This window comes from Osmerus mordax, chromosome 4, assembly GCF_038355195.1.
Source record: "Osmerus mordax isolate fOsmMor3 chromosome 4, fOsmMor3.pri, whole genome shotgun sequence".
Lineage (NCBI taxonomy): Eukaryota > Metazoa > Chordata > Actinopteri > Osmeriformes > Osmeridae > Osmerus > Osmerus mordax.
Genome location: NC_090053.1, coordinates 19525624 through 19553619, shown reverse-complemented (window position 1 = coordinate 19553619; position 27996 = coordinate 19525624). Strand labels below are relative to the sequence as shown.

General features: G+C 49.7%; 3 protein-coding genes across 4 annotated transcripts; 1 reads left to right on the top strand and 2 right to left on the bottom strand.

Moving 5' to 3' along the window:
• Positions 1-404: 404 nt before the first annotated feature.
• Positions 405-4623, bottom strand: sspn (sarcospan (Kras oncogene-associated gene)). Its single transcript, XM_067235410.1, has 3 exons — positions 4149-4623; positions 2224-2310; positions 405-779 (listed from the first exon to the last, which is right to left on the bottom strand). The coding sequence occupies exons 1-3, from the start codon at positions 4362-4364 to the stop codon at positions 417-419; spliced, it is 666 nt and encodes a 221-aa protein (XP_067091511.1). The 5' UTR covers positions 4365-4623; the 3' UTR covers positions 405-416.
• Positions 4624-6371: 1748 nt separating this feature from the next.
• On the top strand, positions 6372-8475 carry bhlhe41 (basic helix-loop-helix family, member e41). The gene is made up of 5 exons (XM_067234634.1): positions 6372-6557; positions 6680-6743; positions 6918-7028; positions 7132-7243; positions 7420-8475. Exons 1-5 carry the CDS (start codon positions 6496-6498, stop codon positions 8346-8348), a joined length of 1278 nt encoding a protein of 425 aa, XP_067090735.1. The 5' UTR covers positions 6372-6495; the 3' UTR covers positions 8349-8475.
• A 4097-nt stretch (positions 8476-12572) lies between these two features.
• Positions 12573-26278, bottom strand: LOC136942095 (ras association domain-containing protein 8). 2 transcript variants are annotated; one of them, XM_067234870.1, is made up of 6 exons: positions 26023-26278; positions 17073-17376; positions 15081-15898; positions 14728-14925; positions 14236-14410; positions 12573-12981 (listed from the first exon to the last, which is right to left on the bottom strand). In XM_067234870.1, exons 2-6 carry the CDS (start codon positions 17173-17175, stop codon positions 12860-12862), a joined length of 1416 nt encoding a protein of 471 aa, XP_067090971.1. In that variant the 5' UTR covers positions 17176-17376; positions 26023-26278; the 3' UTR covers positions 12573-12859. The 2 variants fall into 2 exon arrangements, with proteins under 2 accessions (XP_067090971.1, XP_067090972.1); XM_067234871.1 differs by lacking the exon at positions 26023-26278 and adding an exon at positions 17609-17811.
• Between the last annotated feature and the right edge of the window lie 1718 nt (positions 26279-27996).

Genomic DNA, 27996 nt, shown 5'->3' with positions numbered 1-27996 from the left:
CAAGCAGTGCAAAGGCATTGACACACCATACAAAAGTACTGTAAAAGTACTGTAAAAAACGACCCCAACCATCTGAATACGTAACGATGATTTGAAGTTGGCCAAAGCACACATTTACACACACAGGAATGCCCCCCCCCCCCCCCCTCTCTCTCTCTCTCTCTCTCTCTGTCTGTCTGTCTGTCTGTCTCTCTGTCTCTCTCTCTCTCTCCATGTCTCCCCGTTCACCCCGTCTCTCCCCTGCCCGCCCACTTTCCCTGGACCTCCTTTCTCTGCATCCCTAACCACCCCTCTCTCTCCCTGTCCCGCCTCTTTTTGTGACCACCACCCCTCCACTTGCCTCTCCTCTACCCCTCTCTTTCCCCCATCCACTCCTCTCTCTCCCTGCCACCCCCCCCCCCCCTCCTGTCCAACCCTCAGACCTTCCTCCAGTTCTGTCCAGAGGGGATGGCTCCAAGCTGGAGCCCAGCGAAGAACACCTGGTAGCGATGCTTCCACATGATAAAGGCCCCTAGGGTGCAGACCAGGGCCTGGGCCAGGTTCAGCACCATCTGGAGCAGGAAGTACACCGTCAGAGTGCCCGTGACCTCCTGGCAGTCGGCCACGCCGGCGTAGGTGAACGTGCGGGCGATGGGGTCGTCGGGTTCCAGCGTGCAGAGGCAGTCCCCTCCCTTCTCGGCGCAGGTGAAGCTGCTGGCCTGGTTGTAGTGGTGTCCAGCAAAGGCCGTGATCAAGACGGAGAGGACCAGACCGACAGTACACAGGAGGAAGTAGAACACCTGGGACAGGGAGATTCAGAGAGGTAGCGGAGCGGACAGGGAAGAGAGTTTATATACAGAACAGGGAGTCCTCTCTTGTGTCTCTCTCTCTCTCTCTCTCTCTCTCTCTCTCTCTCTCTCGCTGACAGATTGAAAGGAGTCCGTCCTTGATCATGCTCCAGTTTGCCGCCCACGCAGCTTTTCCAATCTAAATAAGTGTCTGCGTGTGAATGATCATGTCCACCTACCGCTCGGCACCTAGGAGATGAATACTGTACGCTCACGTCAATCCATCTGTCTAGATCCTGAGACACTCAGAGACAGACAGAGAGGGGAGGGGAGGGGAGGGGGGGGGGTGGTCATGGCTCTAAGCATGGGGGGGGGGGGGCTGTAGGAAGCAGACAATTTTCATAAAATAACTCCCCCCACCTCCCTGCCTTGTTGTGGGTCTAGGCTGCCTATCGTGTGAACTGGCTGACTGGCTGACTGACTGGCTGACTGACTGACTGACTGACTGACTGACTGGCTGACTGGCTGACTGGCTGACTGGCTGACTGGCTGACTGGCTGACTGACTGGCTGATTGGCTGACTGACTGACTGGCTGGCTGACTCGCTGACTGGCTGACTGGCTGACTTCGGCAGTCTATAAATACAGCCTTATGCGTGACAGGGGCTTTGTGTGGTTTATGTAATTACACAGTCCTAACAACACCAAGCCCGCATCTGAATCCACACTTTATATAACAGACAGCCTTCGTTCCCCTGCCGTCTCTGTCAAACGCTGCTGAGGGAGTTACGCAAGGCTCACACGGTCGCTTCATACACAACACCGTTCGGGTTTGTTGCCAGGCGGGAAAGTGTCGAACCAAGACGATCCATGTTCAGTCAAGAGATGTTTCAAGCTGTATTCCGTCTTTCTTTCACATGAACTATTGTTGAGAAATATCAGGGGAAACAGCAGAAAGAATGATCTCTCGGCAGCAAACGTGACATGAATGGATTGTGTGGAGTGTAATGAAGTTACACAGTCAAGTTCCATGTTAAATATCTGTACAGTATTTTATGAAGGCCTACAATCCTATCCTATCCATCAGTGGTCTGGCTGTGTGGGATGCTGTAGGCCTACAGTCCTGCTATCTGTTTGGGCCTCAGCATGACCCTCAACAGGAACCACACAAAGTACTAGGTCTACTGTCCTTATTGATTACTCCAGCGTGCTCCAATGACCAGGCTAGTACACAGAGCAACACATGGCAGCAAATATGTTGCAAAGACTGAAGGCAAACTGGTATGATTGGTTTGAATGAGACAGATGGAGATGCATATTACACACAGGGCAAGCCAGACTGTTGATTTGAGAGTGGCTTGAGTGTGATTTGTGACCGGATGGTTGACAAAGTGGAGCGTGATTGGCTCATTGGATGTGTCTGTGATGTGATTGGTAACTGGTGTGTACTGTCTCACCTTGGCCAAGAACTGCATGGAGGTCTTCTCGTCCGGTAGGTAGGTGACTCCAAAGAGCAGGAAGCCCAGTACTGACACCACACACAGCTACAACAGAACAAACACACTCTGCTTAGCCGGAGACGCTCACCTCGATACTGTATGCATTGAACCCTACTTATGGAGGTAGGACTGTACTGTATCTCAGCGGAGCAGAGCAGCTAAGCGTCGCCTAACAGTGAGTTATTGTGCCTGTGCACACAAGCAAGCCCTTATCTCATTTGCTGCAGGGAAAAGTCTGTCTAATATGCTGTTTATGCCTAAGTCACACAAGTGTCACTATTAATATTGTGCAATTCAGCACCAAATTGTCATCTGATAAAATTATCACGGCTACGGCAAATTAGCCAGATTTCCCCCTTCTTTGTGAGAAACACTCTTTCTCACAGAGTGAGCCTGGTCTTGTGACTAACGTGCAGCATCTAATTTAATTGTTTTCCCCTGGTTTTCCAAGCGGGGATTCTCAGGATGAAACTGGGTGACCTCAGTGTTTTTCCCTCAGGGATAAGTCTCGTGAGAGCCTGACTTGAAATGTACCAAGAGTCCGAAGATGTTTTTCTCCTAGATTTCACACCGGAGTTCTAGGCAGCCGAGTTCAAGACGTTCAAGACAAGGCTGAACATTTTGATGTTTCTCTCAAACTGAAAAGTGACTGACTTTTAAACGAAGCCTCGAGTGTTAACCCTGAGGCACCTGGCTCAGTATCTGGCATGTATGGGGTTGTTGTTTAGCCCTCTGTGTAAACATTTTTACAAAACACAGGAGACAAGCTTTTAGCCCTACAGCACTGCTCTGTAAGTCAGTTAAGTGTTTCAGGAGGAGATAGATTTAATCAAAAGTCTACAGACTAATATGAACAAATGTGAAGACTAAATCAGAGTAACTGACTGAGAAGTCAACATGTTTACATCCTGAATCTTGTCATTTTTTTCAAACAGGAAACAGCTTTGTCTAAGCTACATATTGCACATTTCTAATATGATCGCTTGGCTTATTGACTACAACGCTACAGTGGATGGGAAATTGTGGGTGAATCATGGCATCGGGTGTTGGTAGATCTCAACACACGTGACACTCCTAGCTCACCCTGCCACGACCGACACAGCAGAGCAGCCGTGAGTCATCCTGCCCGTGAGCTTTGTTTAGCCCCTGAGTCATGGGAGCAGGGAGGCTCCTACTGCCACAGCACAGCCCAGAGAAGCAGCTTATGCTCTGGTTCTGCCCCTGCGAGAAGAGCTGAGCTGCGGGGGTTTGCAGTGGGCCTGACGACAGGGCATGTTGCTGTGCATAGCTGGGCAGGCGAGCCGAAGGTTCTCTTGGTGTGTGTGTGTGTGTTGGTGTACAGCAGACGTGTATGGATGGAGAGGAGTCAGGTGGCTGAGCTGTTAGGTAATCAGGCTTTTAATCTGAAGGTTGCCAGTTCGATTCCCGGCCATGCCAAATGACGTTGTGTCCTTGGGCAAGGCACTTCACCCTACTTGCCTCAGGGGGAATGTCCCTGTACTTACTGTAAGTCGCTCTGGATAAGAGCGTCTGCTAAATGACTAAAATGTAAATGGATGACACTTAATACTGACAATGGGCGAGAGGATGAGGACAGAGCCGGGCAGACATATGATTCTACAGTTGCAAATGATCTATAAAGACAATCCTGTTTTTGTCCATCCGTGCAGGCCCAGCATCAATGCTATCAGACAGGCCAGGACAGGGGTACATGCAGACATGCATGCGTGCAGGAAGGTAAGGCATAATGTACAGACTAGCATACAGCTCCACTAACAGATGGAAGGATTTCAGTCGACTCTTCATGCTCACGTCGGAAGGTCTGGACCATGCAGGGCAGAACGTTAAAGAAAGGGAGGGGGGGGGGGAGGGTCTGTTCTTACGATGATTCCAGCCCAGTGGGGGGTCTCCCTGGCGAGGAGGGAGGGGCTGATGGCCGCCATGAGGAAGGCCACCACGGTGACGGCGACCCCCAGCAGCAGCTGCAGCACGGCGACCAGCAGCGGGAAACGACAGCCGCAGCACTTGGGGATGTCCTCCGTCTCTGGGCCTCCCTCGCTCCTCTCCTCCGCTGCCTTCCCCTTGTTCTCCTTCGACATGCTTGGCTCTCTTGTCTCTCTCTCTCTCCTTCTCCCCCGGCCTCGGCGCTTCTGTCTCGGACTTTCCTCGGCGCTGCGATGGCTGCTGACTTTCCTTCTCTCTCTCTCTCTCTCTCTCTCTCTCTCTCTCTCTCTCTCTCTCTCTCTCTCTCTACTTCTCTCTCTCTCTTTTTCCCCCTCTCTCTCTCCCTTTCTTTGTATTTTCTCCCTCTGTCTCTCTGATCTCCTGCTTGTTTGTCAGCCTCTCTCTCTCTTTCTCACTGCTGTGGTTCTGTCAGATGTGGACTGCCCATCCCGCCCCCTCCCACCCAGCCCCCCCTGCCCCCAGCTAGTGCCGACCGCTCTGTGGAACCGGAGAAGGCTCTGAACTAATATGGAAAGCATTTGGAGCGGATTCTTCCCGTGTCTCCGCCGCCACATATAGAACGACACACTGTGGAGGGGAGGAAGGGGGTCTTTAGGGGGGTTCTTAGGGGGACTCCAACGACCAGAAACTCGGCTCGCTTTGAGACGACAGGAAAAGCATGTTCATTTTAATGTTATCAGTGTCAGAGACAGAGAGAGAGAGAGAGAGAGAGAGAGAGAGAGAGAGAGAGAGAGAGAGAGAGAGAGAGAGAGAGGAAAGAAAGAGAGGGAGGGAGGGAGGGAGGGAGGGAGGGAGGGAGGGAGGGAGGGAGGGAGGGAGGGAGGGAGGGAGGGAGGGAGGGAAAGAGTGAAAAGACTCCAACATTATGGGTTAAAGAAAAGACTGGAACAGGAGATCCCGCGTCATCCATCCAGCAGGGTGATTGGCTTATTCGTGTCAACATGGCTCCCCTCACACGGAGGCCCAGGGCCAGAGGCCAGAACAGGTCACATGACGTAGGGGAAGAGGTAATGTGATCTGGGAACATGTGAGGGTGTGACTGTAGGCCTGATGAAGACGCGTCCTCACTGGTCCTAACGCTAACCCGCCTGCCCGGACTGGAGCGGGAGACAAACAAACCCCCAAAGTTAAAAGTCACTTCACAGTACAATAACAAGCATAGCTCTGCAAGAATTAAAAATAATTAAGACCCAGTAAACTGGTGTTAGTATGTTTAACTGAACATAACATTGGATGTCATGGAATTTTTTAGATGTACTAGTATTTCTGCAATATATGAAACCATGGAACAGTAACTTTGATGAGCAAATCATTTCTGTTGGTGTGTTACAGTTAACTGTATTTCGTATAGTACGATTTATAAATACAGGTCATTACATTACTATATACTATATTATTACAATACATTTTTACTGTTAATAAAATTATTGTAATCCATCTTTGGTCAATTATGTTTAAACTTTGAACACATCCCATTGTTGAGTACGACTGTTTTATGGATTAGTCTACGTTTTGATCTCATTGTTGCAGAAAAGTACTCCAAAATATAAGCTTATGTAGGCGCTCATTGAAGATTGCGACCCGACTGGCGGACCGGTAGGATAAGGAACTGCGGGGCACGTGTTTGAGCACACAGCCAGTGCCATGGTTACCGGGAACGCACCTCGGGGCGGTAGGAGAGTGAGTAACTGGCGCGAGAAAGCTTGAGTACACTGCCCTGGGGAAGTAAAGAGAGTGACACACACACACACGTATACATAACACACACACACCTACTCAAAGGGGCAGTCCCAAGTGTGCGCGATGCATTTGCTTCACATTCGGGGTCCATGTGGTGATTGCGGATCAGTGCTTGTGTTGACTGAGCTGGCTCGTCGTTCTCTTGTTTCACATAATGAATAGTGAACATCGACAGGCTTTTATCTAATCAATATATATATATTTTATTTCATGAATCTAGACCGGTCGCCTCAGCAGAGCGCCGAGGTCTTTGTAATTACCGGACTGCGTGCTGGTGCAGTTCACACGTGAGTTGGAACTGTTCCACAGTGGGGACGCGCGTGCGCTCTTGCTTTTGTACAGACAGCTCGCAAAGTGGCTGTTCAGGAAACCAGATCATTCCGAAGTGCAGCACTACTGGACAACACTCTCTCGCCGTCACTACCGGAGTCGGGAGAACACTCACCACATCTCCTTGAACCTGTCTGCTGATCTTGGAATAGTTAACATTCCCGGGCCAAATACAATTCGAAAAGGATAGAAGTAATGGATGAAAGAATACCGCACCTGCAGGATAGACAATTTATGGATCACACAGATTTTCTTGGGTAAGCTGGACATGACGGTACATTTTTTCTCTGTTCATAAACTTTGTAGTCGATGTCGTGTTATGCCTGTTAATTATATGAATACTCATATTAATATTTAACCATGTTTGTATTCGCTGTAGGATGGAATACCCCTCTCTCTACATGTGTAAATCCAAACGTGGAATGAAGCGCGAGGACGGCAAGGTAGGCGCGCGGAACTTTTCTTGATCTGTGAAACTGGATGTAAATGACATGGGATTGATCCACCAAATCCATTTCTCTAATAACGTGTCACATTTTGTAACAACATTCACTTGGTGGACTTAACGCTGTCTCTCGTTATAGAAGTCTTACCGAACTTTGGTTTGTCTCCAACAGCAGGACGCTTACAAGTTGCCTCACCGCTTGATTGAGAAGAAGAGGAGAGACAGAATCAATGAATGTATTGGACAGCTGAAGGACTTGTTACCCGAACATCTGAAACTGACGGTAAGATACTGACCATATCCTTTTTTTAACACTGATGTTAATCGTTTTGTAGGGTCTATTTCAATTTTGGACTGCTAATGCAAATGCCCTCTTCCCCCCTCAGACGCTGGGACATTTGGAGAAAGCGGTTGTCCTGGAGTTGACTTTGAAGCATTTAAATGCTTTGACGGCCGTCACCGAACAACAACACCAGAAGATTATTGCTCTGCAAAACGGTAAGCTGCGGATTCACTCTTTGTTAAGTTACTTTGGGTAACTTTTCTGAACTCGCTGTGTATAACGCTTGTTTGAAAATGATATGCAATGGCACCTTTATATGCTTATAAAGTTTATTTCGAGATATTGGCATTTGTAATGTAAAACGCATCGACTTTTCATCTGTGTATTCCAGGTGATCGGTCGACGAAGTCGTCCATTCACACTGATTTGGACGCTTTCCACTCGGGGTTCCAGGCATGTGCCAAAGAGGTGATGCAGTACCTAAACAAGGTAGAAAACTGGACGACGCGAGAGCAGAGATGTGCTCATCTCATCAATCATTTACACAAGGTCTCCGCGCAGTTTCAGCCTGCTGCACCGCTCCTCTCGCAGCTAGCGGCAGGGGAAGCGCAAGAGCGCGATATCCAGAAGGCTGACGGTCAAGCCAACTGCGTACCGGTCATACAGAGGACCCAGACCGGCGAACTTAACGAGACTGACACTGATACGGACAGTGGTTATGGGGGTGAGCCTGACAAGAACGAAAACAAACTTGACCAAGGATGTGAGCGCAGCAAAGTGCAAGCATCCAAGGCGGTAAAGATAAAACAGGAGTTTGGAGATGACCGCGCCGCCAAGAAGCCAAAGATGAACTGGGGAGGTGCAGTCGTGGCGGGGTCAGACGCCTCCACCAGACCCGACTTGGCCTTTATGAACTCTTTAATGGGAATAGCGGGTGGTATTGGACAACAGACGCCCTTTTGCATGCCTTTCTATTTCATCAACCCGTCAGCGGCAGCAGCGTCCTATATGCCATTATTTGATAAAGGCAACCTAGAGAAATATGTATATCCAGCCGCAGCTGCGCTCACGTCCCCATTCCCATGGCTATACCCTGGGCTCCCGGCACACGCGGCGGCCGCCGCCGCTGCGTCTTTCCCCGGGTTATCCACGGAGAAGGGCTCCAGGTTTGGGTCCTCCTCCCACGCAAACGACTCTCCCTCCCACGACAGTGACGCTTCGAACGAGGCCGAGTCGGGCTCACCCGAGCAGAGAGAGGAGAGTCAGGATGGTGACGGCGAGGGGGATGACTCCCAAGACAACGACAACGATGGTACATAATCGGATGGATTTTGCAACCATTTTCTTGCTTGTAAAAACGGGCTAATTTATCTGCGTATTTTAATTTCATTTGCATTCTGCATAGGATTTTCTGTATTTTCGTATTCTTTCATATTTTCTTTTTTATTGCAAGTAGTTTATAGGAAAACAAAGTTTCACAGTTGTACTTCTCATGTACCTTGGCTACAGGGAACGTTGTGACGTGTGCCTTTTGCACTTAATGCTAGATAAAACAATCTGAATGAAAATCGACAATGATTGACACTAACAAACACATATGTATTGTATGTAGGGCATATTATGCTTGAAATAGGTGTTTCTCCAATAATGATTATTTGAATGGCAATCAAAATGTGCGAAAAGATTGAAGGAGACAAATTGCTTCTAGTTTGACACCCCTATTGTCTCAATCAGTTGATAGTCACTGTCTGATGTTACAACTGACCTATAGGCCAAGGTGATCATTTATACCGCTGACTCTGTCTGTACAGCCAGTGATCTGCCTCTTATGTTGGCTATCCTTTGATCTGTTTTCACATATGCCTGCACTAAATGGGCCTATGTAATAAGTTCTTGAATAAGTAACTTCCATACCTCATTGCCCAGACCTGCAGAGCTGTCATATCCATCATACAAACTTCTCGTTAATGTAACCTTCTGGTTTGTTTTTGTATTTATGTTGTTTTATTTCTTTCCCAACGCTGATATGTTATAAACTTTTAAAAGGAAACATTTGGTATCGTTTTAGAAGTGTTGGATGTCAGGCAGTCATGTCTTTAATAGGTAAACACCTTTGCTCTGACTAAGCTGCCCCTCCGGTACTATAATATAGAAATCATAGCACCTTATAGATCTTTGATATTGAATGTAACTTACCTGTATTTTTCTGAACTACAGAGCTGTGTTTGTAAAATGACAAAAGTTCTAGTTATTTGCTCGTTGAGAGGTAAGTGCACTTGTTTTGGAGTCCATCACTGTTTCCTTTCCTTGTTTTGGTTTGTTTGAGCTCCCTGATTGAACAATGTATCTTACACGATTCAGGCTGGTTCAGTCACGAGCCAACATTTGAAGTGTCATAAACACACTTTGACGCATACCCATGCCTGAACACAGAACCACTAACGAGGACACCTTGAGGACACTAGTACTGTGAAAAGTAGCTGTGATCCTTGTCTTGTAAGCTGTACACGCCATCCATTGGTTAAAATGTTTTCTAACGAATACGGTTCCGGCAAGTGTTTGTTTTGTCCTTATGCATTCCCTGTGAGTTCTTAGGAAGATCATTCTTAGTTACCAACCGTGCACCTAGTCTTTTTTAGCTTCTGTTCAGCTGTTCTTGCCTCAAATCGGCCATGTTTTCAGTTGTCGTGTACACGTGTCTGTGTAAATAGCTCTGTGAATATTCCATGAAATATACTGTATGTAGAAGTTGTAGAAGAAGAAGTCTATGGATTTTTTTAAAGAAATTTAACTGAGCAACCGTTGCAAATTTCATTATGCTTTACACATCTGCTGGTCTAAATTATTGCTGATGATGAGTTGTAAAATAAATATATATAAAAAAAGAAAAAAGATCCTTGTCCCAAAGTTATCCATGTTCTTTCAACTGGCCTTTCATTGGACATACTTGTCCGTGCACTGGAATCCCTCAGACCCTCTGTAGTTTATTATGTAGTCTGAGTTAGATACGCCTCACCAAGAGAGAGAGAGAGAGAGAGGGGGTGGGTGGGGGGGGGGGATACAGGCCCTCGGGTCTGTAAGCTACTGTTCCTTTTGTTGTCAGTCCTTTGATCAGCTGAGCAGGAGTCACAGTGGTGGAATGTACAGTAAGCCAAGGCTTACGGCCAGATCACCCTCCTCTCACATGACTAAGGAGAATGATGAAGTGTTTTTACACTCTTTACAGGAAGTGGGGTCAGGAGGGGGGGGGGTCAGGAGGCCCTTCCATAACCTGACTGCCGCGTCAGTCAAGATCAGACCCACCTCCTCAAGACCCTTCTTGTCAAACTGGTCTGTCTCACCACATACTTTGTCAACACATTATGTAAAGACGAGTCATGATGCCAATCACCAGAGACCCCTCCAGTCCAGCCAATCACCAGAGACCCCTTCAGTCCAGCAGAGCTGGTTCAGGAAGAGGTGGGTATTGGGAGTTCAGCTGGTGTCTGTGTTAGGGTTCTTCCTGCATGGCTCACTAATGTGGTGTGTAGAAACCTGAGGAGAAGCCTCTACTTCCACTAGGAACCTTCTATTTAACCAAATACCAAGAAAAAGGTCATTTGTGGAATCTAGAACCACCAGTTTACAGTTGCTAAATCATTGGTCTGAGCAGTACTTCTTATCGTCACTAAAATGTACTCTTCAACCTTAGAGGGTTAACAACAGCCCAACATCGTAGTTATGTGTGACAGTGATACATCAATGAGTGAATACATGGGGGGTTAAGATTTTAATTGTGTTCTCCCATAGAGCAATGCCAGTGCTTAGTCTGAAAGTGAATAACTATAGTGTAGAGTACAGGCTGTGAATGCTGGTCTAATAGCAACATCTAGTGGTGAAAGCTTGCTACGAGACAAACTTTTACTGTGCCATGTGGTAGAGACCATTAAAAAAAACATATGTTCAATACATGTTCGGAAATTGATTTATTTGATCATGCAATCCATGTCATATTATCAGCCATTTTATAGCCATACATCTCCATACAATCTGCTGTAAATTAAGGCAAAGAAACAAAAGCATGTTAGTCCAGTAGACGTCCGACGTTTGTAAGAGTGCTCCAGACATATGCAGTATTTGTAAACACGGACCACAGCGATATGTCACCTCTTTAAAAACACACACACACACACACGCACGTGAAAACGTGGCCCACGAGCCATCGTCCACGGTGTGTCGTCAGGAGTGTGTTGGACGCTGCGGGACCTGGCACGCCACAGCAGGACGGGTCGATGATGCAGGGGGACCAAGCTGGTGAAGCTGAACAGGAAGTGAGGGCGTCCTCTCACGTGTCCGCATGAATATAAGGCACTTCATCGCATCCTTTCAACGGCTGAAGGAGAGCTCATCTGTCCACGTCAGTTCCCGTCAGATCTCAAGGTAGGTGCTGTTTCAACCCAGCCACATTTGTACACACAACAGCACGACAGGTCCCTCATCACGTAAAAAAAGAAAAGAAAAAGAATGTGGAGTTTTGCTGCCATCCCCCCTTCTAGAGATCAGACGTGGGGCAGATCTGCTGCCCCCTGGTGGCCCACATGCCAGCAAACATGGCTATGCAGGCAGAACATGCAGCACTTGACCCTCCCCTCTTTGGCTCCATATCGAAACAGATGAATAAGAGTAAACATTTGGCAAAAGTAACACAGTAATATTTACACACACACACACCACACACACACACCACACACACATTAAACCAAAGGGACAAGACCCAATCCTACTGGATCATTCTGCATATGACACTGCAGGGGATAAAAACATAGCCAACCTAACACTTTGCCAGATGTACTGTAAATAAAAGTATGTTAAGTGATGAACCATGTCAGTATATTTACAAGATGACCATTTCCAATTTTAATATATGCACTTTTGGAACGGACATTTAATCCAATCTACGCCTACTGTAGTAAGGAAACCGCTGGTTGAGTGTATGTCTGTGCATACTGCATAGTTATAGCACGCCTATGTGTGTGTGTAGCCCACTGTGATCTCTCTAACACACAGCTATGCCATATAAGACTGTTGTTCGGCACAGTTCATACATCCAGAATCCCCCCCCTAAACCTGACTCATCAAATACATCCTTCACAGATTTAGAAAGTAAAACCCGACCTCGTCAAAACACATACTTCACAGATTCAAACAGCAAACATTTCCGTGCAAAAAGACTTCTTGACGAATCAACTAGCATAGAATTTAAAAGAGCATTCATGTCCGGTTTGGTGATATGCTCCTGAATGAGCGGGATGTCGGACTGTTCCGTCTCTCCACGCTTTCTTTTTGCCAGAGAGAGCTATTCATGGCATCATTGCTCCAGATCTACCCCACCCCCTCTGAATCAGGTAATGATTCCACTTCCTCCCTCCCTCCCTCCCTCCCTCCCTCCCTCCCTCCCTCCCTCCCTCCCTCCCTCCCTCCCTCCCTCCCTCCCTCCCTCCCTCCCTCCCTCCCTCCCTCCCTCCCTCCCTCCCTCCCTCCCTCCCTCCCTCCCTCCCTCCCTCCCTCCCTCCCTCCCTCCCTCCTGGAGCCTGCCTGTGTGTATTTTTGTGAGAGGGTTTGCATACAGAGGAGGCTTGGACTAGAACGGCACACCAGTACTGACGGGGAGAAGTCAAGAGAGGAGACAGGGCCTAGGAGACAGGTAAAGGAGATAGGAGACAGGTGAAGGAGATAGGAGACAGGTAAGTGCTACTGAGGTATCCTGTCACTGTATAGACATCCTGTCAGCAGGGCTCCGTGGGGTGGTGCAGGGTCCAGACCCCAGGGGGCGTGGAGCCCGACCCCATCCCTCAGACGTAGATGCCCTCTGGGTTGAGGCCGGAGGTGAGGGGGCTGTGAAGCCCACGCAGGTGACCAGGCATCAGGTGGGAGGACACTGGACGCTTCAGGGAGCCGGAGAGAGGCACTAACTCTGAGAGAGAGAGAGAGAGAGAGAGAGAGAAGGAGAGAGAGAGAGGAGGAGAGAGAGAGTGGAGAGACAGAGAGAGAAAAAGAGACAGAGAGAGAGAGAAAAAGAGAGAGAAGGAGAGAGGGAGAGAGAAGGAGAGAGAGAGAGAGAGAGAGAGAGAGGAGAGACAGAGAGAGAAAAAGAGAGAGAAGGAGAGAGGGAGAGAGAAGGAGAGAGAGAGAAGGAGAGAGAGAGAGAGAAGGAGAGAGACAGAGAAGGAGAGAGAGCGAGAGAGAGAGAGAGAGAGAAAGGGAAAGAGAGAAACAGAGAGAATGAGTTACTATGATATGTTCGGTCTTTAAACGGTGTCCTTTGCTGCCCTTTGTGCAGTGCCAACAACCAACCACTAGGTGCCAGTCTCGGAACAAGCAGTGTTTGAGCCTGGCCAGTTAATCCAAATACAAAACAGTAAGGCCCAAGCTGATTCAACACAATGCACTGCTAGGTTATTGGAAGGACATGGAAATGAAACCTATTACTTAACATCATGGAACACAATCAGCATGAGGCCCAATATAAAGAGTTCATTTGTATGCGGTGATGTGATGTGATGTGATAGCAAAGCCAGCGGTCAAAGAGACTAACTGAAATTACTTTTGGAAAAGAGAACTGGAATTAGGAATTATTTAGGTAGGCGCTGCCCTCCTGCATAGGTGGGGATGGTAAGGTATGTTAGTAATGATGATGATTATGTCAATGAACTTTATATCTCATCTTTATGAAGTTAGGGTGAAATCACCCAGCGAATCGTTGGCTTTGGTCTGACAGCCTGTATCGGGTTGTCACGGGCTGCACTGTTGGCTCAGCTGTCTGTCAGCTCTGTCAGTCTCTGAGCAAGGCTCCATGTTCTGTGCTCCAGAGTCCATCACACAAACTGCTGAGCATTCAAGGGAAGGGGAAAGGCTGGGAGGGAGGGAGGGAGGGAGGGAGGGGGAAAGGCTGGGAGGGAGGGAGGGAGGGAGGGAGGGGAGGGAGGGGAAGGATGAAAGGGAATGGGGGCGAGAGCTGAGGTGACTGAGCGACGCTGGCTCGCCCGTATCCAGGCAGCTGTTGGCATGGTGACCATAAGTCACAGGAGGGGGCAGAACAAATACTCCCTCCCTCCCTCCCGTTAACCACCAGTGTACAGCTGAGTGACCCAAGGGCAGTGTCGATCTGAACGAAGTGTACGGCACCTCTCTATGCCCTCTTGTGGGGTAGGAGGGTCAGAGTGCATACCTATGCCCGGACTGCTGCCCTGGCCTGGCAGGCTGCCCTGGCCTGGCAGGCTGCCCTCGTCCTCGCTGGGTTCAGCGGGCAGGACCGTGACCTTGGTCCCTGTCTGCTGGATGAACTGCTGCAGGTTCACCTGCCTCAGCTCCTTGGTCAGCTGCTCCAGCTCATACTGCAGGTCCTGGATGCCCCAGGGAGGACACACACACACACACACACACGAGAGGACAGACGGACAGATGGATTGGCAGGGCGCGTGGTAGACAGAACAATACGGACAGACAGGGTTGGTCAGAGTTGGTCGGGGACCAGGGTAGACCCGCGTGCCCCAATTTGGGGTCAAATACAGTCCAGCACGTGTTCATGCGTTCGTCCATGCACGTGTGTGTGTATCTGTGTCTGTCCATAGGTTTGTGTGTGTGTGCGTGTGTCTCTGTGTGTGTGTGTCTCTGTGTGTGTGTAGGGGTGTGTGTGTGTGTGTGTGTGCGTGCACCAGACCTGGAGTCTCTTCCCGCTCTGCCCCAGCGAGCGCTCCACGGCCCGGCAGCTGCTCTCCAGCTGGACCGCCTGCCTCTCCTGGGCCTTGACCTCCGTCCTGGCCCTGACCAGCTGGCCCCGGGCCTCGGCCTCGCTCACCCGCTGGGTCTCCTGGTGCTCCCGCTGCAAGCGCTCCTCCTCCAGCCCCGCCTCCACGTCCTGGAACCCCAGCCTGGTTAGCGAGCTACACCTGCTACACTACACAGCTGGGCTGCCACACCTGGTACACCTGGCACAAGGGCCGGTCCTGATCTGTGTATATGCGGGACCAATCCATTCAAGACAACAGGGCGGAGAGTGTGAGGTGAACTCACCAGGATGAGGGTCATCCTCTCCTCCAGCTCCAGCTCGCACCCCTGCAGACGCCCCCTCAGCTCCTCCAGCCTGTCCTCCAGCTGCCGCTCGCTCTCCAGCTCGATCTGGAGCTCGCTCGCCCAGAACTCCTCCTCCTCCATCTCCACCTCGTTCTTCCTCAGCCTCCTCTCCAGCCTCGCGATCTCCTCCGACAGACCCCCGCCTCCCCCTCCTCCTCCCGCGTCCCCCCCTCCTCCTCCACCTCCCCTCCCCCCGCCCCGCGCCTGCAGTTCGGCCTCGTAGGCATCCAGCCTCTTCTCCAGCACCCCCAGTGTGTCCCTCTGCAGGCCCACCAGCCTGACCAGGTCCTCGGCCCTGCAGGCCCACGGGGACGGGGACGGGGGCGGCGCCCCCCCCGCCCCCGCGTGGTGGGGCGTCCCCCCCCCTCCGTTCCCCAGCAGCAGCCGCCGTTTGCCCTCGGCCTCCGCCGCCCCGCGGCCGCCCCCGCCCAGGATGTCCCGCAGGCCCCTCGGGCCGCCCGTGAACGTCAGCGACTTGCGCCGGGGCTCGCGGCGGCGCAGGGAGCGCTCGTTGGGGTGGCGCAGCTTGGCGAGGGGCGGGAGGCTCTGCCGGTGGAGGCCGCGCTCCGGCGTCCTCAGGGGCGGGCCCTCGGAGGGCGGGCGCTCCGTCAGGGAGGGCCCGGTGCGGTGCAGGATGAGCTGGACGTCCCCGGCGTACTGGCCCCAGGTGTTCAGGGACGCCACGGGGCTCTCGTGAGGGGCCAGGTGACGCTCACTGTCTCGCCACTTCTCCACCAGAGTGTACCTCCCGGTGCGACCTGGAAGGATAGACGGCATACTGTGATCAAGGTTTGATCTCTTTTTAATAGAGTTTCATCAGTTTCATCAGATTATTACTGTCAATTTCATCATCCTAGTAAAATGGGTAAAAACTTACAACCACAGTAGAACCACCATACATACAAGGACATGTCAGTCAAAAGAAAAACATATGAATAAAGATTGGTAAAAAAATATATAAGAAAAAAAAGAAAAGGAATTGAATGTTACACGTATGTGGTAATTATAGAGTATTATAAGATTCTAAGAGCGTTCTGTTATAAATGGACGCCCAGGACCACAACAGAAGCAGAACTCTTCAGTACAGTCCAGAAAAGCCCTATGCGGGTCTGATGTCATCCAACGCCTCTGCACTGTAGCGTACAGTATGGGTCCCTGTATGGGGAGGGTGGAGGCAGGGGGTGGAGGCAGGGGGTGGAGGAAGGGGGTGGAGGCAGGGGAGGCAGGGAGTGGAGGCAGGGGGTGGAGGCAGGAGGTGGTTGGGCAGGGACGGCTGTTTTCCCTGCCTGGCAAGGGATAGAAGGATGAGTCAGACTTTCCCCCGACCACCCCCCCCCCCCAATCTGTGTGGGAAGTGATGTCAATACAGTCTGCTTCACTGCTCCTCTGCTTGCTGACACAGAAGAGAGAGAGGGGGGTGGGGCTGCTGTTGAGGGGATACATGCATGTAGAAGAGTGGGATGATAAAGGGTTCTGGTCCCCTACAACTGGAACCAGCGTCTGACTAACACAACCCCCCCAGCAGGGGGCTGATGAGCAGACGGGGGGGGTTCCGCTGTCTCCCATTAGGCCTGCATTCAACGACAGACTTGTCGCTCGCTGGCCGAACCCCCGCTGCTTTTAAATGGAGCTCTGATTGCAGGAGACTCCTTTAACACGCCACGTCAGACGACCGTGGAGTCGCATTGGGTTCCTGAGGTCAGAGGTGGGTCACACGCTCTCTGGAGTGCAAGGGTTAGGGGGTCCGTCACCGTGGTCGTGTAGGGGGACATGTAGCTACAGAGCTGTGCCGTCAGAGCCACCCACCCACCCGCAGTATGGCTCAGTGACTAACAAAAGTCCCACATCCAGTATGGCATTGTAACACATCCAGAGCCAAGTGCGTGCGTCGAGGTCTGTTAGGGTTGAGGTTATCGGGGTTGGACCACTTACCTATGGCCTGGGCCAAAGCGATGACAACTTCCTGGCAGGTGGTTGCCTCGGTGACTCCACAGACGACCCTCTGGACTCCGTCCACCCAGACCTTCAGCTCCATGCTGGGCAGGGGCACGGTGCTGGGCAGGGGCACGGTTTGGTAGATCAGGGTGTGGTGGGGGTCGGGCAGGTTAGGTCGGGTCAGGTCAGGTCAGGTCAGTCTGGTTCGGCTGTGATGGGATGGCATCATCCTTGGCACCGGCTGCAGGTTATGTTGCAGGGAACAGGGAGAAGCTGTGTCCTCTCTGGTGTTTGCTCCTCACTGAGGGAAAAAGAAGGCAGACAGAGGTGGTCACCAGGGGCGGAGTACGCGGATGCAGAACTTCCCAGGAATCTCCCAGGATCGGGTACAAGCTGCGTGACAAGCCCTCGCAGAGGACAGACTGGAAACACGGAGTCCCCCTGGGCTTCGTCTGAAGTGCGCGCTCACATGGAGGATATGAGACGCCACCATTCACCAACAGGTCTGGACTCAAGTCTCAGAATACACCTACCAGACTGCACATACCAGACGAGATGGCCCTCCTTGTGTTTTCGAGGCTGCTGAGAAACGAGAGGACACCCCCACACAGTCGGGACCCAGGCCCATGCAGCCAGGCATAGCAGGACCAGCTGGCCCGGTCTCTGTGGTTCGGTTGCCATATCAATGGCGGGGGTAGGTGAATGGGGAGGGCAGGAAGGGTCTGACAGCGAGACGGGCCCCAGGCCAACTTCCTGTTTTTGTCCGGGAGGCTCACCAGGAAGCAGCGAGGAGAGAGGAGGAAGGTGGTGTGGGAGGAGGATGGAGCAAAAAGCAGGAAAAGAGCAACAAAAAAAGAAAAGCGAAGGACAGGAAGAGCGAGAGCAAGAGCGAGCGAGAGAGAGAGAAGTGGGGGAGCAGGAAAGGAGTTGTAAAAAGCAGAGGGAACGTATAAAACAAGCCTGCATGTAAACGACCCCCCCCTCCTCTCCCAGCGCGCCCGCCCGCCCCAGTCACAGATGTAGCTGCTTTCCACACAGATTCAATGCAAATTGAGACATTTTACTGCTCAAATGTTTCTTCACACAAGCCCTCAGCCCATCCGAGGGACCGTGAACCAGATGGACTGTCCAGGAGAGAGAGCTTTATGTTTGCCTCAGAAGCTGACACGGTGTCCGCTATACATTTAGCTCGACTGTTTACAATTCTGCACACAAAATGGCTTCCAAAAATGACCTTTAAAAGGCCTTTAGATGGCTATAGCTGACAGCGTTAACAGATGTGCTATCGACAAAGACATCTTTCTAGCAAATCTAGGACAGGCACTGGACCAGCATTGTGAGAGCACTTTTTTCTAATAATCTTTTGGTCCTGTTAGATCTGGAAAAGCGAACAAGACTGCTTTTGTGACCATGGCTGCCTTGTGGACAACATGCGGGAAGTGCACGGCCTTGGCCCAGATTCCCCCGCCACCTCCCCCTACGCCCCCGTCGGACAATGGTGGATGGACCACCCAGCAGTGTGGAGCTGCAGAATCACTACGCAGCCACAGATTACCACTGCACAGCACCCTGGGAAACAGCAGGCAACCAAGTCAATTGAGAGAGAGAGAGAGTATAAAAGACTACCTGAAAGAGGGCATGAATGGCCTCTGTCCAGAGTTGGAACGCCCCTAGGGCCCTGACCTCCACACTGCAGTGCTGAGGTAACGTCCGGTTTTACACCCACCCCCACCCCTCGCATTCTCTACGCTGCGAGGCTCCCTCGCTGCCTCAGCACAGGCAGAGGCAGCGAGGGAGCCTCGCATTCTCTACGCTGCGAGGCTCCCTCGCTGCCTCAGCAGAGGCAGAGGCAGCGAGGGGCCAGGAGGAACAACACACTCCTGCCAGATCCCATCAGGACGCCTCCAACAGAACGTTGAGAAGGACCACCTCTCTTTCTAGAATAAGGTTAAGGAATAGACCCCCCCCCCCCTCAGTGTGTGTGTGTGCCTGTGCATGTTCATGCGTGTGTCATCGTGTGTTTCTTTGTGTGTGTGTCACCGGTGTGCCTCGTGCCCTTCTCTATTTAAAGCTGGTTAGAAAGTGTTTTTGTCCTTGGTACAGATTGCCCTTACATGGCAGCGAGCGCTGAGCGAGACGGGTCTCACTCACACACACACACACACACACACACACAGCAGTTTCCAGTGACCCGTAACTCTGTCACCATTTCGGCACAGCTGGGATGTCCACAGCAGTGTGAAGAGAATGGTTGAGATCAACACATCAAGCAGATAGAATGATGACAGATCCACAGGACAGGAGGAGGGTCAGGAGCGGGGGGGGGGGGGGATAATGTTACAGTAAATGAGGAGGGAGGTGATCATGTTACAGTAAATGAGGAGGAGGTGATAATGTTACAGTAAATGAGGAGGGAGGTGATAATGTTACAGTAAATGAGGGGGAGGTGATCATGTTACAGTAAATGAGGAGGGAGGTGATCATGTTACAGTAAATGAGGGGGAGGTGATCATGTTACAGTAAATGAGGAGGGAGGTGATCATGTTACAGTAAATGAGGAGGGAGGTGATAATGTTACAGTAAATGAGGAGGGAGGTGATCATGTTACAGTAAATGAGGAGGGCGTGATAATGTTACAGTAAATGAGGAGGAGGTGATAATGTTACAGTAAATGAGGAGGAAGTGATAATGTTACAGTAAATGAGGGGGAGGTGATCATGTTACAGTAAATGAGGAGGAGGTGATAATGTTACAGTAAATGAGGAGGGAGGTGATAATGTTACAGTAAATGAGGAGGGAGGTGATAATGTTACAGTAAATGAGGAGGGGGTGATCATGTTACAGTAAATGAGGAGGGAGGTGATAATGTTACAGTAAATGAGGAGGGAGGTGATAATGTTACAGTAAATGAGGAGGGGGTGATCATGTTACAGTAAATGAGGAGGGGGTGATCATGTTACAGTAAATGAGGAGGGAGGTGATAATGTTACAGTAAATGAGGAGGGAGGTGATAATGTTACAGTAAATGAGGAGAGAGGTGATAATGTTACAGTAAATGAGGAGGGGGTGATCATGTTACAGTAAATGAGGCGAGAGGTGATAATGTTACAGTAAATGAGGAGGGGGTGATCATGTTACAGTAAATGAGGAGGGAGGTGATAATGTTACAGTAAATGAGGAGGGAGGTGATAATGTTACAGTAAATGAGGAGGGAGGTGATAATGTTACACTAAATAAGAACCACACCATCCTAGTCATACCTCAATAGTAACAGACTATATCATCAGGGTAACACTGTGTTTGGGTTGAGGGTAGCACAGTAGCTGTGGGCAGGGTACCATCTCTTCCAGGCCTGCCAGCTCCCCGCATGTACCCTGCCGGTGCCAGCCCTGTGGCCATGCCCGTAGCCTAGGGTGATGCAAACATACACAGGCACACACTCACTCACACACACACACACACACACACACACACACACACACACACACACACACACACACACACACACACACACACACACACACACACACACACACACACACACACACACACACACACACACACACACACACACACACACACACACACACACACACACACACACACACACACACACACACACACACACACACACACACACACACACACACACACGACAAACATGCACACGAACACGCAACTAGTATGCTCAGACACACATGCCTGGGACGGTGTCTGTTTGAGGATCTAGAACTTCCCACCTCCTGCAAAACAGAAACATCTCACATTCCACTCCAGGAAAGACAGACAGACACAGACACACTGTCAGACAGACAGACAGACACACTGTCAGACAGACACAAACACACTGTCTGTCAGACAGACACAAACACACTGTCTGTCAGACAGACAGACACAGACACACTGTCAGACAGACAGACACAGACACACTGTCAGACAGACAGACACAGACACACTGTCAGACAGACACAAACACACTGTCTGTCAGACAGACAGACACAGACACACTGTCAGACAGACAGACACAGACACACTGTCAGACAGACAGACAGACACACTGTCAGACAGACACAAACACACTGTCTGTCAGACAGACACAAACACACTGTCTGTCAGACAGACAGACACAGACACACTGTCAGACAGACAGACACAGACACACTGTCAGACAGACAGACACAGACACACTGTCAGACAGACACAAACACACTGTCTGTCAGACAGACAGACACAGACACACTGTCAGACAGACAGACACAGACACACTGTCAGACAGACAGACACAGACACACTGTCAGACAGACAGGCAGGCAAGTCCCCTGTCTGTGTAACAACCCCTGGTACATGTGTCCGGTGAGATGCGTGAAGGGTTCTGATTGGCTGTTCAGCTGGCAGGCGTGGACCTCATGCCCTCCACTGACTGCTGTGGTAAACAAGCCACTGTAGGTGCCTCAGTCACCCACCACACACACACACACACACACGAACGACATCCACACGCGTGGCAAACCTCCACATAGACAACACACACACACATGCTGAGTAAGCAAACAAAACCACACACACCAGTAGATGAGGCAAGCTCAGGTGTCATACTACCATATAACCTCTAAAAGGGAATACATATCTACTATGCTAAATACCTAACATTGCCTTGGGGGGTGGGTGAGCTGACTTTAAGATAAAACGGTGTTGGTGCTGTATTGCATGGGACGTTGTGTTACTCCAACCGTGTTGCCAATGAAGTGGACCAGCATTGACAAATACAAATGATGCTAACAGGCAAAAAAATTAATTAATTAGTCAGTGGCTAAGACGTTAAAAGTAGACTCCTGGGGGAACAACCAAACTATGATGAGGACAAAGACAAAGCAAGGAAACAGTACTGTTCCACAACTGCTTTCTCCATGAATAGACATGACTGCTTCTCTGTTCCCGGACAAGCTACAGGGCCTATTGTTCACCGTGGTGAAAAACATTCAACCTTTCTAGCAAAGCAGACAGGTCAAAACACAACAAAGTCACTCACATGTTATGAAAGTATCCTTCTACCCCCAAACAAGGGCCCACATCGACTCTAAAGGAAGAAAGGGGGTGTTCTCTTTACAGACTGCTTGACCATGGGGTTCCTGGCTTCAACTGATCTGTCTATTTCCAAATTAACTTTAATTCAAATTCCTCTTCCTGTCAGGGTTACACGTAATTACTGGCGGTTTATTCACTGCAGTGTAATTGGGAACAGCCGCCTGGAGAACTGGGTCCCTGTGTGCCTCCAGACACAGACACGGGGTGATGATGGCGGGGGTGCTGGTGGAGGCTCTCCTGGAGGAACTGGCTGCGCTCTGGCATAGCCACCCTGGTGCCTGTGAGGGCCCTGGTGGGGCTGCACAACACCAACAGCCTGGTATGCGGCACCCTGGAGTGTGTGTGTGCTCGCGTGTGTGTGGGGGTGTGGAAGGGGGGAGGGTTGGGGGCTCTGGATAGCGGAGGCCCAGACCGCAAATATTTCCAGGCAGGCAAGATAGATGGACTGGCTCTCAGGTAGGCAGAAAGACAGATGTACAAACAGCCAGGAAGGCAGGCATGCAGGCAGGCCAGCCAGCAGATAGGCACTCAGGCAGGCAGGCCTCTGCAATGCCCTCTGCCAAGTTTGTGAGCTCTAGAGCCGAGCTCAGGCGATCTCCAAGGAACAGGCCTTGATCCTGCACCGTGGAAGCTGATAGCATCGACACTGGGCATTCCTGGCCTCTGAGCGTGCAATGGGCCGTGACTCCCAGATAAGGACGTCACACTCTCCCACACCCTCTGATCTCCAAGCTCCTTTTTACAGGAAGGCAAAACCTCTCTGCTTATTCAGCGAACTGCTCCTCCAAAAGACCTGAATAGACCTTCCCTCCAACACTGGTGCACGTTCACAGTGAGGGGCGATGAGCGTGTTGAAACCAACTAGGCTGTTGCCAAATCTTATAAGCAAGGTAACTAAAATGGTTGTCTGAGCAATCCTAGCAGGGCACCGGATCAAATACATTCCTGAACAGAGGAATGTCAGTCGTGTCGTGTTTGTCTGGTGTGTCATCACTGCCTCCTCCCCCCCCGCCCCCCCCAAGCCCCACTATGGCAGCTAGCTTTCTATCCCATCAGACAAGCAGCTCGTTTAAATTTGCTTCTGCAGAATCTCAATACCTGCTGCCTTCAATACAATTCATTAGAAACCTAAAACAAAAAGTATGGTTTTTGGTCACTGTCCAACACTCCAAAGCTCCGTCTTTATCGGAGGGGTTTGGGGGTGAAGGAAATGAGTCACTTAGGAAAGATGCTTTTCCTCAGGAAGACTGGACGAGTGTCTATCAAATGCCATATAAACCTCACACTGTACACAGAGAGTAACTTAGCTCTCAACCGGGTTTATTTCCTTTACACAAACATGTCAAGCACATTCAGCTCATCTACTCTTATCGATATTTCAAGTAATTAAACACAGTGACTGGCTCCGACGTTTAAGCGACTGTGTTAAGACACAGTACAGCCAGCATAAGCCCCTGCACCCGCACCAACAAACCTAAGTAGGATGAAGCATCCGTTCAAAACCACCCTGCCAAGAACTTGACGAGAATTTAAGCTACAGCACCAATCCTAAAATCTGAGTTTGAGACCTCATGGATTTAAACCTAAATCCAGTCACGCACCCTGCAGCACCCTCATAGTCACCACCACCCTCATAGTCACCACCAGCCTCATAGTCACCACCACCCTCAGTCACCACCACCCTCCTCGTTACCACCACCCTCTTAGTCACCACCACCCTCCTAGACACCAGCACCCTCCTAGACACCAGAAACCACCACCCTCCCACACACCACCACCCTCCTAGTCACCAGAAACCACCACCCTCCCACACACCACCACCCTCCTAGTCACCAGAAACCACCACCCTCCCACACACCACCACCCTCCTAGTCACCAGAAACCACCACCCTCCCACACACCACCACCCTCCTAGTCACCAGAAACCACCACCCTCCCACACACCACCACCCTCCTAGTCACCAGAAACCACCACCCTCCCAGTTATCAATCCTAGACACCAGCACCCTCCTAGACACCACCACCCTCCTAGACACCACCACCCTCCTAGACACCAGCACCCTCCTAGACACCAGAAACCACCACCCTCCCAGTCATCAAACACCCACCTTCCAGACACCACCTTCCCAAACATCAGACACCACCCTCAGTCACCACTGCCCTCATAGTCACCACTGCCCTCCTCTTCACCACCGCCCTCCTAGTCACCACCGCCCTCTTAGTCACCCCCACCCTCCTAGACACCAGCACCCTCCTAGTCACCAGAAACCAGCACCCTCCCACACACCACCACCCTCCTAGTCACCAGAAACCACCACCCTCCCACACACCACCACCCTCCTAGTCACCAGAAACCACCACCCTCCCAGTTATCAAACACCACCCTCCCACACACCACCACCCTCCTAGTCATCAGAAACCACCACCCTCCCACACACCACCACCCTCCCAGTTATCAAACACCACCCTCCCAGACACCATCCTCAGCTCCAGTCGGCTCTCCTAGAAAGAGCCTCTGTCTTTCTGGTTCCTGCAGGCCTGGTTGTTATGTTTGACTCCAAAGCCCGCCCCCTCCCACTAAAGAGGGCAGCGCTGGCAGGAGCCCCAACATCTGGACGGCACGTTTTGCCAGCAATAATGCTGCCTTTGTTCCCCCCCGCCATGTCCAGGCTATTCAGGGCAGGGCTTTGAAGCCCTGAGCCGGGGCCCAGGGCCTGCAGACACACCAGCACAGTGGGGCCCGGAGTTATCAACCACCTCAGATAAGAACAGAACTCTGGTCTAGGACCAGCTGTGGCCAAACATGTGACATGTTGAGAGGCTAGGGCCTGATCCTGGAACAGCACTCCTAAAGGCTTGGTGAATGATACTCCAGAACTCCGCTCCCAGGGTTCTGAGAGGATGCTAGTTGGTACCTAGATGGTACCTAGTTGGTACCTAGTTGGAACCTAGTTGGAATTGGTTGGAATATCCTGGCAGACTTTCACACCCATTTAAAAGAGCCAGACTTTTTAAAGTGAGAACAGCGGTGAGGTTACTAAATCCACACTATACAAAAGAAAGAACAGTAAACAAAACGATTTCAAGGTTTAGAATATTATTTGTTTAAGTGTTGCATAAGACATTCCTGGATATTCATTACTACATTTCCATTACTTGATGTAGTGATGTAATGTACTTGGCCACATGCTGATCTTTTACAAGAAAAAAATGTAGACTCCCACAGCTTCTTAGCGTGGTCCCTCAGACCTGATGGTGAGAGCCTGGGGACATTAGGAGGTAGGAATCTTAATTATTTCAAAACAAGGAAGATCTACAGGTCGCCTCCGTCTCACATAGCGGCAGCTTGGGCAGACCAACATTAACTTTAGTACACATCAGTCCACATTCCCAAAGGCTGATCTTCTGTTGTTTCTCAGTTCAAACTTGTGCTAGAAAGGAGTCCAACTAAAGATGTGGAAACACTTATATAATGACACAAGTCATTAAACAATGTCCATATCAAAGATAACACATTTTGATCAAACCATTTAAATAGGCCTATTTAAAAGGCGAGGAAATCGGTTTTTTTCTATGATATTTTGCTGACCGGTGTTGATTTAAGTGTGTATAGGACTATCTCACTCGTTCAAAAGAGAACATATGAAAAGAAAGGTGTTCGGCCTACTTGATCTGTAATTATGTTGTTTTGTAAGTGTGAAGCAATCCGTAGCGAGCAAAGAAATAGGTTATGCAGAAGGAACTCCTATGCAGTTTTATAATAACGGTTCCGTTATCACGGTGTTCCAATTATTCTGGATCTGGATACCATCACAGCATTTCTACGTCAACATTGAAGAGAAAAAAAACAAGAAGGTCTTACCGCTTTAACTACCGATAAAGCAACCGCGATCCAGGACACGAGGCTATAATCCAAACTGAAGTTCAGGTAAAATATTTGCTGTGGTGGCAAAGAATGAGCTCCAACGTCATTTCTGAGCACAATCCAATAAATCACATCCACGAACTGCGACAAAGTAACGGTAACACCAAAAAGCAACTGCGCCCACGGAAAATCAGGTCTAACGCTGAGCCCGTTGCCTGAAAGTTTGTAGCGGCGCTGTCTGTGCGCTAGTCCTTGCGGTCTGACTAGTAAGCTGCGGAAAATCACCCTCTACCCATTTCATTACTCCTGCTAGTAAATGCATTGCATCTGAACTGGGACACCGCAAGGCATTGTGGACCATTTTAAAGCTGCAACACCACCCACCAGAGACGGGGGTCTCTGAAGAATTCAAGAGCTTTGAAGTAGCCCGATAAACCATAGTATGATTTTAGCTCTGCGTGGAAGAAAGTGGTGCACACCTGTGTGTTGACATCGTTTCAATGTTAGAATGCACTGTTGACTGACACAAGATGTGATCAAACTTAAGCTGTAAACTGATTCAAACGTTTCACAACACAATGTTTGCTTTTTACATGCATCCCATCTCTTCAGATTCATAATTTCAAAAACCTTTACAGAGATAGCCTCGTGAATTATAGTGATATGGCAAATAACACTTGAACTGAGTATACTATCAAGTTGCATACCTTTACCACAGACAGGACAAGGGTCCAAACCGACATGGGGGAACAGAGAACTATAAGGTTTAGTCTTCAGTGAGACTGATGTGTTGGGTACTCTGGTATAGCCTACTTTGTGTGCCACTAATCTTATCTTCTCAGATATGCTTTGAGGTTTCTGCTAATGGATGGAATTTTTACTCACTCCCCCTGTTCAGTTGGTGATGACAGACAGACCAAGGTGCCAGAGAGATAGATGCAAGGTTTGCTGAAGAAGGCAACAAGACAATGTATGAATTTCTCTGTCTGGAGGACTATTATAGTTTGCAACTTATCCAATGTAGGGATATTCATAAACCTAAGCCAAATGCATAGCTTCTTAAAATTCTGCATCCAGATAAGAAGACACACCGTTTGTTTGAATCTTAGTCTGAAAGACAGATGAGCGAATGAACAGGTGACCAGAGGAGCACTAACAACTTATGTACTAATGTAAATGTTAGTGTTTTTGTGTTGTTCCCCCCATTCAGCTCACGGGACTGGCTGCCATTAGAATCAGACACAAAGAACTGGAAGCTGCTGATGAACATGGACACATACAGAAAACAACATTCAGTGTTAAAGTGGTCTGAAATGGCCTATAAGTAGCCTATAACTGAGCAGGCAAAGGCATAATGAAGGGCCTCGTAGATGTATACTGACATCTGGTGGCGACTTGGAGCCATGACCTCTTTGGAGGTCAACCTGCGCCGCTGTTGAAAAATGCCCATGTTGTGAATCGAACTCGAAAGAAAAAATAAAATACACGTTACTTTAGAATGACTGATGGTTTCAGTTTAATCAAAGGGCAAGAAAATAACAAGGCTACACGATTTTATAAAAAAAAAACCTGCTGATTAAATGGACATACATACACATTTTATTTAGCAGACATTCATAGCCTAAATACTCCAAGGACCAAACAAACATAGGCCAGAGTTACATCTGTTTTCACAGCTAGATATATTTTGAAGTCTATATGAATATCCTAATTCAACCAAGGAAACGGCAATAATTAGCTTTGCGTATCAGCACTAATAATAGCATCAGTTTACACTAAACAACTACTCTGGTAAGCACTCTTGGAATGTGGGCTACGCTTCTCTTCCTTGACTTTCTTGAGAGTACAGATCTGACACAATTGAATTGGTAAAAACCATGTTGTGTCAAGCTTGGTGTGGCTATCTCTATATTGTTACATCAGAAATGGATAGATAGCCAAGGACAGCAGACCCATGGCAGTAACGGAGTC